The sequence below is a fragment of the Myotis brandtii genome, unplaced genomic scaffold (genome assembly GCF_000412655.1).
Source record: "Myotis brandtii unplaced genomic scaffold, ASM41265v1 scaffold155, whole genome shotgun sequence".
Classification (NCBI taxonomy): Eukaryota; Metazoa; Chordata; class Mammalia; order Chiroptera; family Vespertilionidae; genus Myotis; species Myotis brandtii.
Window position 1 is genome coordinate 1103146 of NW_005355621.1, and position 20199 is coordinate 1123344.

At 37.1% G+C, this 20199-nt stretch overlaps 1 protein-coding gene across 1 annotated transcript in view; it reads right to left on the reverse strand.

Annotated features, from left to right (window-relative positions):
• Positions 1-20199, reverse strand: part of RIC8B (RIC8 guanine nucleotide exchange factor B) — a gene marked incomplete at its 5' end in the record, with an annotated part of 107753 nt that overhangs the window by 58392 nt on the left and 29162 nt on the right. The window contains 2 exons of the mRNA XM_014536007.1: positions 4649-4743; positions 15338-15946. Coding sequence (XP_014391493.1) covers positions 4649-4743; positions 15338-15946 — 704 coding nt within the window. The remainder of the gene's footprint in view (positions 1-4648; positions 4744-15337; positions 15947-20199) is intronic.

Here is a 20199-nt window from a genome sequence, read left to right on the forward strand (position 1 = left end):
GGGTGGAGCGGGCTGGGGGGAGGGGCCGTGGGCAAATATGTGGGAGGGGCCCATCGGGGGTGGGGCCAGCTAGGGGGAGGGGCTGCAGGAGGTTGGCCAGCCGGCCCCACCCCCGTAGGCATATAAGATCTTCGGTTAATCTGTTCTTGCCCTCCCTCCTCTCCCTTTCCCTCTGAGATTCATCAGTCTGTTCCATGTTTCCATGCCTGTGCGTTGAGCGACTGCCCACTGGTGGTTAGTGTGCATCATAGCTATGGGTCAAACGCTTGCTTAGGCTTTCATATATATAGATAAAGCTGGGGGAAAAAAGACATTATGCTTAGCATTGTAATGAGGTGTCACTAGGTATTAAATTGTCCCCTTCAATCCTATATAATAAAAGCCTAATATGTTAAGTGTCCGACAGTTCTTGCAACCGTTCAACCAGTCACTATAATGCACACTGACCACCAGGGGGCAAACACTCCGACTGGTAGGTTAGCTTGCTGCTGGGGTCCAGCTGATCAGGACTGAGCGAGACGAGCCGGACACGCCCTGAAGCCCTCCGTAGTCCCTCCCTGGTCTGGCCTGTGCCCTCTCACAATCCGGGACCCCTCAGGGGATGTCGGAGAGCCAGCTTTGGCCTGATCCCCGCAGGCCAGGCCGAGAGAACCCGCCCAGTGCACGAATCCGTGCACCGGGCCTCTAGTATATGAAATAAAATGAATTGGTCTAAAAGAAACAACAGAAAAAGCATTGTAGATGCCAATGTGCTGAGTGAAAGAAATTAGATTGAGAGGCTAAATGATATTAAATCAGATCTTGCCCTTTTCCCTTCTTTTTTTCTCCTCTCCAGTGGATGGGCCATCTTATCTTACCCCTTCTCTCTAAAATAAAACCACAACCACAACCACAACCACATCCACATGCAACTTTTTTTGGCTAAGTGTTAATGCATAAGCTTATTGATTATGGACAAGAGGGCTATAAATACTTTCAGGCAGAGATAACAGAACTAGGCTGTCCTTTAATGTAGCAAAGAAGGTGGATCATACCAACAATTTGCTTGTTACTGTAAGTAAGAAATGAAATATAATACAGATTTTAATAACTAAGATGCTGATTAGTGGAAATAAAGGTCAAGTCAGCTGTTACTGTAAGCTAACTCATTTTATCTCTATGTTCATGCCCCCTTGATTTCTCTGGGGGGGAGGGGGAAAGCACTGTCTTACAGAGATAACATATCAGAAAAAGTTGCTGCGAAGCCATCTTCTAACTCACTCATCTCCTACAGCACCTTAATAGACTCCTGACATGTATGTTTCATAAAACATACATGGCTTGAGAAAAACTTAGATTAACAGAAAACATTTCTCTACACAATTACAGGATAAACACAGAAATAAGTTCAAAAACAAAATATCAAAATCAAGAAACAATTTTTAAAAAGAGATCTGGAACTAAATATTGGCTTTAAAAGCCAATGTGCTTATTATAATAGTACTAGAAGTAGCACTATCATGGTGATGGGTGCAACAGCTCCCCCAGTTACTAAGAGCTTACTCAGTGCCAGGGACAGAGTTCTTTATTTATTTCTCACTTAATCATTATTGTAACCCTTTGAGTTTGATAATAATATATAACCATACACTATGCCATCCAGGTTTATCTATTTCATTACATTTTACCTTAAAACAAATCAGTGTCAAAAAAACAACACACCCTTAGAAAATAACTTTAAAAATGGAGTGAGATGTTACTTTGAAACAGTATTTTTTCCCCTTAAACTTATGTCTTATACACACAAAAAAAATGTTTTCAGGATCACTACAAATGAGCAGAATTTAGTAGACATTACAATTCTAGTAAGCCTCCTAGAATAGCCCTTTGAAGTTGATGCAGTTTTCCTGTATTAAGTGAATTAGCCTAGATTCATTACTGCTAGAATAATCACTTTAAATTCTGATTAAGGGATATGCAGGGCCACTCCAGACAAACTGCCAAGTCAGCAGCAACCTCAATCTTCCAGGAAAGCCTCTGAGGATTCTATACTGGTAAATTCTATACTGGCTCTAGGGTAGGGGTGGGGAACAACAGGCTCTTAGGCAGTTTAAGGCCCTCAAAATCATCTGGTCTGGCCCTGCCAAGGCATTAGGGGTCAGTTAAATGTTTGACCAAATATAGCAGGCTAATTTTTAAGTTGATAATGTTGTATGGCCCTTGAATGATGTTATAAATATCCAAATGGCCCTTGGCAGAAGAAAAAAGTTCCCCCTCCCCTGCTCTAGGGAAAGCCCTTTTTATTTACAGTGTAGCTTATAGTTTATCAAAGCAACTTTTAAGATAAAAGCAAATTTGAAGAAAAATATATTTTAAATTAATTTAAGAAAAATAATATTTAAAGCAACTCTCAGGAAGGAAAATAAAGAAATCCGATTACTTTTTTAAAAATCTGATTTAAAAAAACTATAGTTTTGCTCTATTTTGATGGATACCAGGTACTATGTTCAAATATTAAATTCATTCTTCAGAGAAATCCTTAGCAATGTTTTTGTGATTAGTGTAACAATGACGTTTAATACACTTTGTATTTAATGTTCTCACATCTTTCTATGAATGTTCTTTAACTCATGATATCTGATTTTAAAAAAAAAATCAATTTACTCCTGGGCTTATAAACCCCATTTTCTTTTAGTTTTAGTATCTACATTTCTAATGCCTCTTGATTATAAAAAAAATTACGTTAAGAAAAATGCTCAATAAAATCTTTTTAGAGAATATGATTTATTGCAGTTATCTGATTATTTTTTGAAGGCACAGTCTCAAGAAAATTGAAGGAACTTTTGATCTGTAGCTGGATAAAAAATTACACTTTTCAATTGTAACAAAGACACTATCTTTTGCATACTTGCAGGATACAGTACATAAAGATAACCTACCAAAAAACTCATTACAATATCAAATGGTAAATTGCCAATTGTAACAAAAAAAAAGTGGATTTGCTTGAAAAAATAACAAGAATATGTTTCATTTTATTTAAGCCATATTTTGGAAAACAGAATATTGTAAGTGTTCAAAGGCAATTTCTACTATTAAGAACCCAACCTTCAAATTTATTTGTAAAGCAGAGGTAATGCCAAATTTCCTTTTTTGCAGATTTAAATTTATTTAAATTGTTTAAAAGGCCACTTGCATTCTTATTAAGCACCATGAGCAGTTTCATGTTAAAGTCAGAAGTCTTGTTACTGCAAATCTGATCTTGAACAGAAAGAGTACTAGAAAAATGCATTAATTAATATTATTCAGTTCTCAGAGAATGATAAATTTCAACAGTAGTCCATTAATACTCTAACAGGCAAGTCATAAAACTTTATATTAACTATTTTTTATATATTACTAGAGGCCTGTTGCACGAAAAGATTCGTGCAGTAGGCCTTCCCTTCCCCTGGCTGCCGGCACCGGTTTTCCTCCGGCACCTGGGACCCAGGCCTTCGCTCCAGCCGGAGCTGCCTTCAAGCCTTTGCTGCTCTGGCCGGAGCCTCCTTCAAGCCTTCGCTGCACCGCCCAGCTGCCCTGGGTTGGGTTGCACACGGACGCTCACTGCCCCGGGTGGCAAATAGCAGGCCTGGATGGCGGCAGGGCAGGTGGGATGGTGCTGTCCAGCCCTGCCTGCAGTATGCAAATTAGCCGCCATCTTTGTTGGCGGTTAATTTGCATATTGTGCTGATTAGCCAATGGGAGGCGTAGCAAAGGTACGGTCAATTACCATGTTTGTCTATTATTAAATAGGATTACTTGAGACAGATCCAATTCTCTCTCTCTCTCAATATATATACCTGCATGCCCCACACTAGGGATCGAGCCCGCAATCTGGGCATGCATGTGCCCTGACTGGGAATCGAACCATGACCTCCTGGTTCATAGGTAGACGCTCAACCACTGAGCCATGCCGGCCAGGCAAGATCCAATTCTTACAGTTTATAAAATATAATTTATATTGCTTAAGATATATTTTTTGGTAAATACAATGAAATTAGTGAGCATATTAGTTTAAGTGTAGTAATTAAAAGCAGGGTTCAAATCCAAGCTCTTTCACTTATTTATAATAATAAAAGCATAATATGCTAATTAGACCGGACATCCTTCTGGACAAACCTGGGCTGCAAGGGAAGCCCGGGTCCTGGGTGCCAGAGGGAAGCCGGTGCTGGCAGCCGGGGAAAGGAAGGCCTACTCTTGCATGAATTTCATGCATCAGGCCTCTAGTTAAGGATATATATGATCTTGGAGAAATTGCTTATCTTTCTATGCCTGTTTCATCATCTATTGAGAAGAAAAAATAGTAGTACCTACCTCATAAGGCTGGTATGATGATTAAAAGGAGTTAACCTTTATAAAGAACTTAACATAATGCCACACACATTATTCAATAACTGTGTGCTATTATTATAGTTGTTCTGGGTTTTCTTGTTGAATGCAACAAATGCCAAATTCTCTTCTATTGTTGGAGCTCAGTTTATAAGTCAAAGGGGACAATGAAAATTGCTCCTTAGAGCCTAGTAATGATTTCTAACCTACCAGTTACCTGATTTATTATGATATTTTTACTTTCTTGTGCTTATAACAACTAAAATTAGATGCATAAAAACAATAAGAACTGGAGATTACCTACCTGTGCAGCTCTTCTGTTTTGTCTTCAGTTGGACCTACAATTAGTAAACAATGGCGAAGGACAGCTGCCATGACACGGAACTGATGAGAATCACTCTATGGCACATAAAAAAGAGGGGAAGAAAAATTAGAGATTGAATACCTTAATGAAGGAGTCTGGTACATCACTACATCCCTGGGAGTGTATTATGGCCTATCTGCCCTTCAAAACAGTCATTCTTATCCCATACACAGAGGGCATAGTCATTCTCACATCAACAGCTACAGCCACCTCCAGAAATGGCTGAAACCAGTAGTTGTTGATCTAGCCCGGCCGTGGGCAAACTACGGCCCGCGGGCCAGATCCGGCCCATTTGAAATGAATAAAACTAAAAAAAAAAGACTGTACCCTTTTATGTAATGGTGTTTACTTTGAATTTATATTAGTTCACACAAACACTCCATCCATGCTTTTGTTCCGGCCCTCCGGTCCAGTTTAAGAACCCATTGTGGTCCTCGAGTCAAAAAGTTTGCCCACCCCTGATCTAGCCGCTCCCTTGCAGGGGTGGGGAACCTTTTTTTCTGTTAACAGCTATTTGGATATTTATAACGCCATTCAAGTGCCATACAAAATTATCAAATTAAAAATTAGCCTGCTATATTTGATCAAATATTTAATTAACTGACCCCTATGCCTTGTCAGGGCCAGACCAAATGATTTTGAGGGCATTATACTGCCTAAGGGCCGGATGTTCCCCACTCCTGCCTTAGAACATGTCAGACAAAGAGAGGCAGGATCAAGCATCCATACATTACCCACTCACTGTTTCAGCTTAAGACCAATTCAACTAGGGATCTTTTGCATTTCTAGAAAAGTCTAGATTCTTTTGTTTGAGAGTATATTGTTCCAGTTACAAGTCACTGAAAAAGTTCATACAGATGTAATGCTATCAGATATTTTAGGAATGGGTTGTACATCCTTAATAAAAATATCTCTTAACTTTCAAAAGTAATGGATTAAAATCTATAATCTACCAACTTTATTTTAATGAATCTTCTTAATCTCCTAGTTCCTCCAAATCTTGCTGATAAATTTCCCCAGAGTCACCAGCAAGTGATGAAAAACAGGTGACCTAAGTTTAATCTATTTTTCCAATGTTTACTCATTGGTAGTGGTGTTGAAGACAGTAGGAAATAAGCTAAGCTCAGAATAATCACTTGGTTTACTACCTTATTTTTAGTGAGATCTTGGATCACTACAATTTCTTTAATTATCTACATCAAGATCATATCTATCTTCTTCCAGAATTTTAGTAATTAAGACATAAAATTAGTGAGAATTATGGTAGCGATTCCAGATATACTATACTTCAGAAAGTCTACTTCAAAACTACTGAAATAAAAAAATTCAGTATATATATATGATTAAAAGTCTATATGAAGTGGAATATGCTCACATATTATACACATATACCCTATATTCAGATATATAACTCAGCCCTTTAGGAAGAATATCTCTTATGAAATCTAACAAGCAGTAGGGCACACTTTCATTACTCATAAAGCAGATAACAATATTTTAAACATAACACCATTGTGGGTAGATGCAGTGGCATAATAGAAAAAGCACTGCACTTGTTGTCAGGTGTTTAGGTTGTGACCTTAAGACAAATCATATAGCTTCTTTGAGCCAAAGCTTCCCCATATGCATCTCCGAAAACATGAGGTTGTTAGGGTTATGAAAGAATTAAAGAAGATGAAATACATGAAAGTGCTCAGTACTTTCCTTTTTTTATTTTTACGCTTTTATTGATTTTAGAGAGAGAGGAAGGGAGAGGGAGAGAAACATCAATGAAAGAGAAACAGTGATCAGCTACCTCCTGCGCGCTCCTACTGGGCATCCAGCCTGCAACCCGGGCATGTGCTCTAAATGGAAATCGAAACGGTGACCTCTTGGTGTATGGGATAATGTTCAACCAACTGAAGGTGCTCAATACTTTCAATGAAACATTTGAAGGTGAGGAGCAAGAATGAGGGAGAAAGGAAACCAAAAAGTGAGATTGATAGAGCTGAAATGAGTGATACTGAAATAACTGTGTGGTGGTGGAACCGGGAAGAGTAAAGGAGAAAAGGGACCAGTGGAATGCCAGAGACATGAAGGCTGGCAGGGTTGGAATGAATGCTGTCCCGTTTGCCATCCATCTTCAAATGCTTGAGTCGAAATTCTCTAATATGTAAATATACATTTACCCCAAGTTACACCAAGCACAATGAAATGCATGCAAAACTCATCTATTAGTTAATTTAATCACATTTTCCTTGGCTTTGAAAATTAACTGGGAATTCACTTCCTTTTAAACTAATTTTCCTTTATTCTAGGTATCACAGGCCTTTTGCAAAACTATCCTTTTTGGTTTTTCCATTATTTGCAACTGTAAACCCCAGATCCTACTTCCTTCTATCCCATTTCCTCCTATCCCAATTTTCTTTTTTTTTTTTTAAATATATTTTATTGATTTTTTACAGAGAGGAAGGGAGAGGGATAGAAAGTTAGAAACATTGATGAGAGAGAAGCATCAATCAGCTGCCTCCTGCACACCCCCTACTGGGGATGTGCCCGCAACCAAGGTACATGCCCTTGACCGGAATCGAACCTGGGACCCTTCAGTCCTCAGGCTGACGCTCTATCCAGTGAGCCAAACCAGCCAGGGCCCCAATTTTCATAACACCAATTTCCAAGTTGTACCCTGTATCTGCCATGCCCTCTTTTATAATAAATCCACTAAATCCTATTTCTCTACTCAAAACAACTACTGATGTCCCTGACTGTTGCCTCCACTCTTGGCATCGGAGTCCACTGAAATCTTCTTAGAGAAGACCCTTCTTTGACCACCTTATCTAAAGTAGATTCTTCCCTTCATTATTTTCTATCACTACATCTTGTTAGAATTTTTTTCGTGAAATCATCATTTGTAATTCCACATGATTATATACTTGCATATACATGGTCTTCTCCACTAACCTATTACCTTCACAAGTTTAGAGGGCATGTATATAATAGGTGTTCAATCAATTTTTAAAATTTAGTAATTTTGAGAGAGAGGAAGGGAGAGAGAGAAACATCAATTTGTTGTTCCACTTATTTATGCATTCATTTATGCATTCTTGTATGTGCCCTGACCAGGGATCAAACCCACAACCTTGGCGTATTGGGTTGACGTTCTAACCAACTGAGCTATTTGGCCAGGGCTCAATTATTTTTAATATAAATGGTAAAAAAAATGTGCCCAAATTATAAGTGTACATCTAGATCAGTTTCACAAAATGAGCACATTCATATAATTAACACAAAAATGATGCAATGCTAAGATTAAGAAAACCAGAATTCCCTCTTGGCTCCTTCCAATGATATTCCTCCACTACTCAAGGGTAATCCTAATGTCTCACATCACAGGTTTAGTTTTGTTGTCAATAAACCTTATATGAATGGAATCATAAAATATAGACTCCTTTGTATCTGGTTGTGAAATCCATCCATGCTGTTGTGTTGTAGGTAGAAGTTTTTCAGTTCATTGCTTGAGAGCAGTGCTACTTGCAGTGCAGTTTGTGAACCACTGCTTGTCTACACCGTTTGCCACTGATCTGCAAGGCCATGAGTACGTACGAAAGGTGCATGTGAGCATTTATAAATTTCTGAGCAGTTTGACATTGTGTGTAATATATTATACAAGAGTTTCATTCTGAAAGCTGGGGGGAAATCTAGTCCTTTGCCACAGTTAGGTTAAGAAAACACTGCTGCATACAATGAATACATTACAATTTACTTATCCATGCTACTCTTGATGAACATTTGGATTATTTCCAGGCTGGGGTTATATTGAAGAGTGCTGCCATGAACATACTTCTTTTCATGTCATTTGGTATGCTGGGTCACAGGGCATATACATATGTGAAGCTTTAGAGCAGCGGTTCTCAACCTGTGGGTCGAGACCCCTTTGGCAGTCGAATGACCCTTTCACAGGGGTCGCCTAAGACCATCCTGTATATCAGATATTTACATTACGATTCATAACAGTAGCAACATTACAGTTATGAAGTAGCAACGAAAATAATTTATGGTTGGATCACAACATGAGGAACTGTATTTAAAGGGCCAGAAGGTTGAGAACCACTGCTTTAGAAGGTACTAACTCCCAAACAGTATTTCAAAGTGTTTAAACCAATTTATACTCTCACCAGTTTTCTACAGCTATGCCAACACTTGGTATTGTTAGCCTATTTAATTTGTTATTCTTGTGTGCAGTGTCTCATGGTTTTATTATGCATTTTCCTGATGAACACCTTTTCATATGTCTTTTGGTCATCTGAACAGCTCTTTAGGTAAAGGGCCTGTTCAAGTCTTTTGCCTATTTTTCTATTGGGTTGCTGACTTTATTTGTATGGATTTGTAGGAGTTTTTAATGTATTCTGGATGAAGTCCTTTACTGCATATATGTGTTGCAAATATCTTCTTCCACTGGTGGCTTACCTTTTTACTTTCTTCTCTTGATGGACTCAATTGTCAATTTCCCCTCTATGGTTTGATCTTTATTTTGTCCTGTTTAAGAAATCTTTGCCTATTTAAGAAATGTTTGACTTGTTTAAGATAAAGTCATGAAGATAATCTGTTTTCTTCAAAGAGCTTCAATATTTTGCCTTTTATATTTAGTTCTCTTATCCATATTGAATCAATTATTTGTATCTGGTACAAGGTAGAGATTCACATTTGTTTTTTCCATACAGCCACACAATTGCAATTTATTAAAAAGCTCACCTTCCCTCCACTGTACTTCAATGTTATCTATATCATAAATCAGTTGACTGCATATGTATAGGTTTGTTTCTAGACTTTTTATTCGACTCCACAATCTAGGTCTCAACAATATTTGTTGAATGAGTGCTATCATTTAAGAAGCATTATATAGCAAAGGTTAGAGTGAACACTAGTCCCTTCTGTTTTTTGTTTGTTTGTTTTTTAAATCCTCAACCGAGGATATTTTTCCATTGATTTTTAGAGAGAGTGGAAAAGAGAGAGAAAGACAGAGGGAAACATCGTTGCGAGAGAAACACATCAGTTGGTTGACTCCTGCATGTGCCCAGACCAGGGCCTGGGCCGGGGAATAGCCAGCAACTGAGGTACATATCCTTGACCAAAATCGAACCGAGGACCCTTCAGTCTGCAGATCGACGCTCTATCCACTGAGCTAAACCGGCTAGAGCCCTACCGGTATTGTTGCTTATTTTGCTGTGTAATTTTTCCATAAACAATTTAAACTTTCTGATCTTTATTTAGTGTCCTCATTTCTCAATGGGGTTAATGCTCCTATCTCAGATGGATGATAGAAGGTTTAAAAATAATTACTCTTTATAAAACATTATACAAACCCAGTTTATACAACTGTCATTTGCTTGCTTCATGATCTTAGTTTTGATATCTTTAGGGAATCAATATTCTTTCCTCTGATATCATACTATCTCCAAAGGTGGTGAAGGAAAAGAAGTCTCTAAGGACAAAGGGAGGAAAAAGAGAGAGAAAGCCAAGTAGGTCTGTTGTGAAAATGAAAATGAGATGACAAAACTCAGGAAATTCTTTGGGACTTCTTTATACAGCCTGTATTTCTTCATGTAGATTCTGGTGTACTGTTGCTTTTTTTCTCGTGTGCAAACTGTAGAAGATTTCACTTCCGTTTGGTAAAGGTACCAATTTCTTCACACCTTTTCATTCAAAGCTTTAACCGATCTAATCAATGCCTGAGAGAAAATCTAAAGGGAGAATACTTCACACTAATGAGTCCTAAACTGGTTTTGTTATCTCAAGGTAGTTCTAATTTACTTTGATAAAATTTAGGAAACTTGTCCTATATAAATTCAATTTCCTTTCTAGAAAAAGTGAAACAAATACGAACACAGACAGGTGTGCACAAATGCATTAAGCGTTCCTACTTGAAAATATTTCAGGTAGCTTTTCATCCTATGCTTTACTCTGGCCCTTTTGCTTACCTCTACCATAGCTATTTGTCCTATTAAATTGTATATGTTCAAAAATCTCTCTCCTTATAGGCAAAAATTATTTCCTTTACCTCTTTTACATCTATCATGGTGCTGGGCATAAAGTAATAATTCAAAGTAATAATTTGAATTAACTGACGAAAGGAAATATAAATGTTTACAAAATAGAGTGCTGTAATCCCAAAAAGGCTAGAAATCTGCTCATCTAAACAATGTCATTAAATTTTTTAGGCTCCTAGAAAATGTTTTACTAGCTTTGAAAATTTAAAAGGTACCATAAACTTTCCTTTCTTCCTGTCAACTTCAAGTGATTTCTTCTACACAGATATCAAACTATATCACATTTTATTTTTCATTAAGAAAATATTTACTGAACATCTACTTTGTGCTCGGTATGTTGCTTAGTGGAAAGGTTATGCTAACGACTTCAGACATAATACCCCCAAAGATCTAAAACATATAGCATTTGAAGCAACTGTGCATTTCTGAGGTGATTCTTTTTTATTTTCAAATAAGAAAATACAGAGAACAGTAAATAATGTAACAAACAGTTGTATATCCACCTATGTTTATATGTCTGATTTTCCTATTAGACTGTTAGTTCTTTGAGGTCACTGATGCTTTGTCTTGCATCTTGTGTGCTTAACACAGAACTTGGCACATACGGGGCAATAAATGTTTGTTGAAAAAATGATTCTGCAAAAAATGTGGCACAGCTTGAAGGTTTAGTTTTACTTAATATCATGTCCTTTTTCTTACATTTCCTTCAAAGCCTCTAAAATAATCATGGAACTAAACTCTTCTGTTACAATGTGACATTCCCAATTACCTTCTATGGATACTCACTTTTTTATTTCACTCAAAAAATATTCGTTGACTACTCTACTCAAACTGCTTCTTTGCACTTGGTTGTCTAGCTCTACAGGGTCTGTTGGTCCTTGTATTGTCTCATTATATTGCACTGAAGGGAAGTACTGAAGAAGGGAATGTGTGTTAAGTAAGGGCTCTCTAGAATAACATGCTTTCCCCCATCAACAGAGATTTAACAAAGTTAAGGTTAAAGCAGAAGGAAGACAAGACCTTTTAAATTCACTTTTCTAGAACTAACTTCAGATCCTGCTAAAGAAATCATTTGATCTTCTTAAACACATTACCATTAGGAAGGAAGAAAAAAAAGGAAGGGAAGGGAGGGAGGAAAACAAGACTGACACCACATGTAGAAATTAGCTACATTTTCTACTGAATGGAAAACAATCTCCAAATTAACCTGCTGCTGGCATCACCAAGCAGGCAGGAGTTTAACACTGAGGCATGGACCTAAAAATGAACAAATGGCACTAATTTGCTAAATCTCAAGAAAAACCTAGTCATTAATTTTCTGTTTATGGTGAATTGTAAATGAATAGTAAAAAAATACCGACTAAAACAGTTAAAACCAAAACCAAACATCTGGATTTTCTGTAATGGTTGAGCTATAAAATAGGTAATGATTTTAAAAAGCGAAATGCCCAGGGTTTGAAAAGATATAAACGTGCACTATGCTTCTGAAAGTCAGTTTGGCAATGCATGTCAATAAACCTTAAAGTTTTGAAAAACCCTTTGACCTAACAATTCTAGGAATTTATCTACAAAGATTTTTACAACATTGTATTATTATTTGAAATAGCAAAGAATTGCAAATAATTTAAATGCTTATATATAGGGGATTTGTTAAAGGATGATAAATCCTTAAGGAGAGTACCTTACGAAGAGAGTAACATGCTTCATAAGAATTTACCATCCTTTAACTATAAAAGAAAAAAGCAGTTGTCAAATTTTTTTTGGTTGCAGAACTTTTTATCCATGATATAAAATCCAGTTATAACCTAAATTTAATAGCAACAATCAAATGTGCTCTTTTTAAGTGAGGCTGGGGAACATGGAAGCCCTGCCCACTCATCCACCGGGGCTACTCCTAGGAACTTTAGGGCTTCAAGGAACACATTTTGAAAACCACTACTCTATCAGAACATTTGTTGTGAAAAGAAATCAAGATTTTAAATGACTCAAATTTTGTAAAAAATGTATACGTGTTTATATTTACATATTATACAATGGAGAATGGTTAGAAAGATATACATAAAAATGCAACTAGTGCTTATCTTTGAGTGGTAGATAATTTGTATTTGCGTATTGCTTGTATGCTCTTTTCCCCATGGATTTTCTATAATTAGCATGTATTATTTTTGTAAAAAGAAAAAATAACATTACTTTTAAAGTTAAATTTTAAAGTTGGATTTTTTTCTGTGTAATACGTTTTCCATATCCCTTTATTTCAACTGGCATTTTAAAGCATTAACAAATCTTTAAGTATATGCTCAACTGGAGAAAGATCTTTTTCATTTGACAATCAAGGAGATATTAAAACCCAGGTAAATGGACTCTGCACTCTTATTATAGATTTTCTTCCTTTTTATTTTATCGATTTTCTTTATGGTAGGCTGTAGGTATCTCACTAAAAATACTTTATGCTGATTTCTGCATCTTTTCACATGCTGTCCAATTTCTGGGAAATGTTCATCCCCTATTCTTCAAATGGCTGAATCATACTGTCTTCAGATCTCAGGAAATATTTTCAGAGGTCTGTGACTGTACAGAGTATTCTCAGTCATTCTACTGTTTTTCTCCTAGCATTTATACAATTTAAATTATATATTTGTTCACTTATTTATTACCTGTTTCACCAACAAAAACTGGAATTTCATGAAGGCAGAGACACCTAGTATTGTCAATATATTACACAACACCTAGCCTAACACCTAGCAATTGTCTATAAACATTTGTTGATGGACTGAATGATTGACTAAATGTTTGCTAAAATTTGAATCTAGGGACTCAAGTGGCTTAAAATCGCTTTTCCCACACTCTTGCCTAGATGGATTGGCAAGATGCTGTTTTCAATACTGTCTAAATTTCTGATACTATATAATAAGCCCAAGTCACATTAATAGGGTACATTTTATAATGGCTATATCATCTGATCCACAACTCAAAAGAGGCACTAGGTCTGCTGAGATGTCTGCTGCAGGACTACTGATCCTCTCTGACATACCTTTTGGAGAATAAACATTCTATAACACAGAATGTGTATTTGCCACTTCAACATTTTCTAAAGCTTCTTCCAGCCTCACTCAGGAGGGCTAATCTCAATTTACTGATATTTATTACATGCCATCCCATACATACTAGTATACTGACGTGCAGCCACTGAATTATAAACCCTTTTTATCAGGAATCTGAACAGTGTGAGCTGCTAATTTTGGCACAATTTAAATAACAGGGACTCTAACAATGGCAAACCAACAGCCTCAGAAGAGCTCTTGCAACTAAATGGAAAATTTAAAAACACCAAAACAAACAGTGTAAGAAAAATAACCATAGAAGGTACCAAATAAGCATAGAGACATAACATTTTAAATACTTCCAAATATTTGGTTTCGGAGCATGTGGGCTTTCCACACTTTTTTCTGCCAAGTCCCAGGAAAAACTGACCATACTATGATCATCTAAAATAGCTGTTAGGACTGATCTTCAAATATTTGGTTTCAAAATACAGACCTATTTTCACTTTAAAACTCAGATGCCTGCACACTACCACTATAGCACTGCACTGAGATAACACTTTCAAAGAACGTTGCTGGCAAAAAGATATCTTTATTCATGGTAAGAACTGCTTCAAATGGACACAGCAAAATGTTAACCTAAGTCCTAAAGTCAATTGTCAGAAAATATCATTTACTCTGGCACCAAAATGCTTTTTTTTCTTTTCTTTCTTCTTTTTTAAAGACAGAGGCTTAATTTCACCAGTTATTTAAGGTTAAGGAGAGAGGGTAAATGCGAAATGTTAAGATTCTATAGCAAGGAAAAAACGTTTATATCCGCTTCACTTGAAATTGTTGACTTCCTTAAACTAAGTTTCTTATTTAACATATTGTTCTTGTGGGTACTCAAATATAAACTATCAAATCTGCCTCACTTTGGGTTGCTGGACAGTCCAAACCACAGAAAAGGATCTTAGTCTAGAAATAAGTCAAGTGGTTTAAAATAACCGTTCCCATACTCTCGTGTAGTTATGCTTGTTTCCTAGGACTGTACAAGCATGGATATCTAGTTGTAGTCCTCCACTTCTGATTGTTATCTAACACTATAAAGTAACACTCTGGAGACTGGGATGATACGTGATACAGCCTCTTTTACTCTTCTGAGCAGACATTAATTCTGATTGATCAATTTCAACTGGCTTGATTTGTCTTAACTTTTAAAACTGCAACCAGTGAAAATGCCTATACCTTTTTAAACATTATTTTGTTTTCCTTAAAATCTTGTAATTTAAACCTTGTTCCTGAAAGAGGCACTCTTAAAAAAAAAAAGACACATGATAGTACAACTCAGAAAAGGAACTATATTTGGCTTCTTAAAAACAGTGGTCCATCTTCACCCTTATTCTTCTGATAAGTGGAAAGAGTAAGACTTATAATGGCTAAGAAATTAATCCTGAGTCATACAACTGGGGAACTCAAAATTTTTTCCATTTCCCAACTTAGCATTCCTCCCTTTAAGGCAGCTCTAAGGGTGCCCCAGACGCATTAAATCACACAGTAAATAAAACCCTTCTTAACCTTACCTCTTTATGCACCTTCCAACTGTCTACCGTCACATTGAAGAGAGCTTTGAGGGCCTCAATGGCACAGTCTGTCTCCTGAGGTGAGAGAGGAGGTCCATTATGGTCTATGGCCGATTCATACTCATCGGTCCACTTGATGCTAAAGGCACTTTCCAAGATCTGGGTTAGCAGCGGTAGTCCCTGGAGCTCATAGCGCAATTGTGACCTGATGTCAGTGTGCAAAAGTGACAGGACGAAGAGCAAGCGCAAGTCAAAGCACTTAATGTCATTGATAAACTTTCGGTCCTTGCACTTTCTCAGGAGGTTACAGAGCTTTGCAGCAAGGTTAAGTTCCAGGCTGAGCTGCTGTGCCATCTGACTATTGAACACTATGTTACACAGACATTTTAATGACTCCACAATAACTGGGAACTCTGACACCTTCTCCAAAGAATCATCCAACTCATTCAGCTTCGCTAGTCGCAGCAGTATCTGCATATTTTCCTTGGTTGTTACAGGAACTAAAATCTTTTTGTCTCTGGAGAGAATGCGGAGAACTTCCAGGCAGGACACTTGACATGTTGTTGGGACGTCCTTTACAAGGACTTTAAATATCCCTTCGCAGAGTTTCTGGAAAACAAGATTGAAAATGCAAAAATCATTATTTGGCTTAAAACAGACTGTTTCTCTACCAATGTATTTAATAGCAGTTTAAGATCTGGCTAGAAAGGCTTTTATTATTTTTAAATTAAAAAATGCTAGAACTGAAAGAGACCTTATATTTGGTACACTTCTTTCACTTTACAGATATAGAAATTGAGGACTAGAGAGGTTAAGTTGCTTATACTCAGCCAGAGTGAATTAGTGGGGTAGTAAGAGCTAGAGTATGGATTTCCTAACTTCCAGCCAATATTCTTTCTATAAAATCACTTATTCTCTTTTAAGTTGACTAGTTTTAAATTTCTCAAATAGCTTTGTTCTCAATGGAGTTTTAATTTCAGACTACATATAGGTAATATCAGCATGTAAGGCCATCAGTCTGAATCATAGCTGTTCCCTTCCCAAAAGTAAAGATTAATGCCTCGAGATTTGGTTCACAACTGCTCACAAGTACAGGTTCTCGTAAAAGACTTTAAAAAATACGCATTTCTGCCAAATGTTAGCTGTGATATTTCTTCTAAATTTAGAGTTCTATGTCAGTAGTCCCATGTTTTATAAACCTTAGGACTTTCTTTAGCTAACATGTAATAACATTTAATCATTGAGTGACACCACAAAGAAGATCTTCTGTGGGCAAAACTACTAAAATTATTCTAAGTTTGGTTCCAAAGAGGTCTTGGCTAATATATATGATGCCTTTGAGCCAAACACAAAAAGGCACCTCTCTCCGGGCCAAATAACTGCAAAAGCGTGTCCCTACTGGATGGACAAACTTTTCAAAAAGCCCTCTTCCTCTGGTAGCCCTGTGCCAGCACATATGGCTTGGGAAGCTCAGAGTGTGGGAAGATCTTAGTTCTCCTTTGTTCTCTCAGTGCAGAGCACAGATTACACACATATATGTAAGTAGTCCTGGTTCCAAACCTTGCCACTATGTCAGAAACAATTCTTTTAAGATGAACCCAGAATATACCCTCTCTTGAATTTTTAAAAAAATCATTGGCAAATATAAGAACCACTGATCATTCTCTCAAAATTCAATATCCAGCTTTCTTCTCCATAAAGTGCAGTTCTGGGTCTCGCAGGTATAACCACTTCTTCCCTATTTCTGTACCCATTATATATACACATATATTTTGTTAATCCTCACCCAAGGATATTTTTCCATTGGCATTTAGAGAGTGGAAGGGAGGGAGACACACTGAGAGAAACATCAATGTGAGAGAGACACATTGATTGGTTGCCTCCTGCAAGCCCCGAGTGGTGTGCAGAAAGAGCCTGCAACCCAGGTACATGCCCTTGACTGGAATCAAACCCATAACCCTTCAGTCTGCAGGCTGACTCTCTATCCACTGAGCCAAACCAGCTAGAGCAGTACCTACTGCATTTTATAAAAAGGACAGCAATAACAACTATGACCAATATAAGATTTTACAAAGTTTTTATTAACCTATCATCAGACTTTAACTCTTTAAATAAAAAGGGCTCTATACAGGCCAAGCATTGTGATTTTGGCAGGAATCCCAGGCTATGTGCACCTTCTCAGTAGATCCTAGTCATACAGCTCATGAAGCCATTTCCCCTGCTGCTCCTTCAGCATGGCATGCCCTGCCACCATGTCTGCCAGTCAGTACTCCACTCTTTTTCTAAGGCTTAGTTCGAAGTCTGAGAGGTCTATAAGCCTCCCCCGCCATTTCCTCCTCTGCTTTCTTTCTGTTTGTGCCTGCAACAGCACTTAGTTTTTTTGCCTTTTTTTAGAATGAGCTGTTGAGGCTTCTTACTCCTTCTCCAGACCCCTTGAGAACAGAGGCTCTGTTTCGTCGTATCCCAGTGGCTAGTCCAGGTGTGCTAAAACTATTTTTAAGTGCAAGAAAACCACAAACTCCCAAAGTTACCTGCCTTGAAGTCTACCACCTGACTCTCCAGCACTTTCCAAAGAATGACTCCTTTGTATTCCTCCTTCACCAGCCACCACTCACTATCAAATCTTCCTTTGTTTGCAAGTACAGCAGATCATCATATTTTAGGCCAAAAATATTTTTATTTACTTTCAAAGTATTCGTTTCTGAATTTGTTTTCATTGTTCAACTGATATACTTTTTAATCTAAAAATTACTTTGGTATTGCAGATAATCATGAAACATATACTTTTTCCCATTAAAATCAATAAAAATATTTTGATATTAATAAATTTTCACTTAGAGGTCAGGTTTTCAGGAATTAAGTCACAAATCAAAGGTTAGGTATGCTTACAAAGTATAATTAATAAAAAATCAAAGAGACTGAGAAAAGGCCCTTTAAATATGCTCATTAACTTAGTAAGGCATGGCTATTTCTATAAAGTTAGAGTGCAAGACCGAGCAGCCTAGACTCAAGAGTAAGGTACCAAATTGTTGGTGGACAACTATCAGTTTTCATCACAATGCCTAATAATTAAACTAAATCTTAGATAAATATATTTATGAGGCTTTCTATTATTTTCTCATTACTCTGAAATCTGAGTTAGTTTTACTACTTTGGTGATATAGTTGAAGAAAACGTATACAGGATAAAATGCATTCTCTAGAACAGTTCTTCTCAAACTATTTGTGACAAAGGACCACATTTTTGTTCTTTTTGTTGTTTATTTTCCCATAATTTGCAGTAGAACAGTACTTTCGTAAAATACAATAAAAGTGAATCATTAAAATAAATAATCACATCTTTGGATATCACAGCAACATTAAGTTACTATAAAGCTTTGCTACTAGACCACATAGAAACAGGTATATGAGTTGAGACCGGTATAACAAATTTAGAGTATGCATTTAGAAACCATTAGGACAAAATAAGCAAATGAACAACAAAAAAGAAACAAAAATGTGGTCCTTTGTCACAAACAGTTTGAGAAGCACTAGAGAATGCACTTTATCCTGTATAAATTTTCTTCAACTATATAACCAAAGTAGTAAAACTAACTCAGATCTCCGAATCATGAGAAAATAATCTAAAGTCACATAAATATACTTATCTAAGACTTAGTTTATTTGTTAGGCATTGTGATGAAAACTGGTAGTTGTCCACCAAAATTCATTCTCTTCTTACATAGTAAGAGAACTGTGGCAAGGCCCTTGACTGCCTAGCTACACCACATTCCTCAGCTGTTCTCCATGGTGATGACTGAGTTCTTGCCAATAATATGTGTGTGGACACACTGTATGCCATTTTCAGGTTTGGGTTTTCAAGACAGTGGGTACATCTCCACTTTCCTGTCCCCCTTTGTAACCCAGAACTTGGAAATGGCAGCCCAATATAGGTTAGGACAATGCTCAGATGGTAAAGTATGACTTGACAATTTGGAAAGAAACTGGGCCACTGAATAAATTTATGGAGGAGGAGGTGGGGGGATTCGATACGTAGTTTTGAAGAAAAATGAAAAGTACTTGCTACATGTTGGGGAGAGGGAGGTTTCTGGCTTAAGCAGTGTAGTGTCGTTTATTGAGAAGGGGATGATGACTGGAGGAAGAATAGATTTTGGGGAAAATTCTGTATGAATACATTACATTTGTGATGCCTAGAGAGATGTCAAGTAGGAAGCAAAATGTATGTAGCTAGGGCCTTAAGCGACCATCAGCGCTATGCCTGATGATATATATGAGTATAGGCATTTTGAGCTATAAGGATGGATGAGGTTACCTAGAGAAAAATATACAGAAAAAAATGAGGACCAAGAGCCCAGAAAAATGCTAACACTTAGAGGCTGGGGGAAGAGGAGCTGGTAAAGAAGATTAAGAGGTATAAGCTAGAGAAGCAAGAGGAAATCTAGGAGTGTGATGTTTTGGAAGATAAGACAATGTAGCAGGATACAAAATTAACGCCAAGAAATCTATGGCATTTTTATACACCAATAGTGAACTTACAGAAAGAGAGATTTAAAAAACAATCCCATTTACCATCGCACCAAAAAAAATTAAGACACCTAGGAATAAACTTAACTAAGGAGGTAAAAGACCTGTACTTGGAAAACTACAGGACACTGGAAAAAGAGATAGAGGAAGACATAAACAGATGGAAGAACATACCATGTTCATGGATTCAACATCATTAAAATGTCCATACCACCCAAGCAATCTATAGATTCAATGCACTCCCCATTAAAATACCAACAGCATATTTCACAGACCTAGAATAAACTCTCCAAAAATTCATCTGGAATAAAAAAAAGACCCCGAATAGCTGCAGCAATC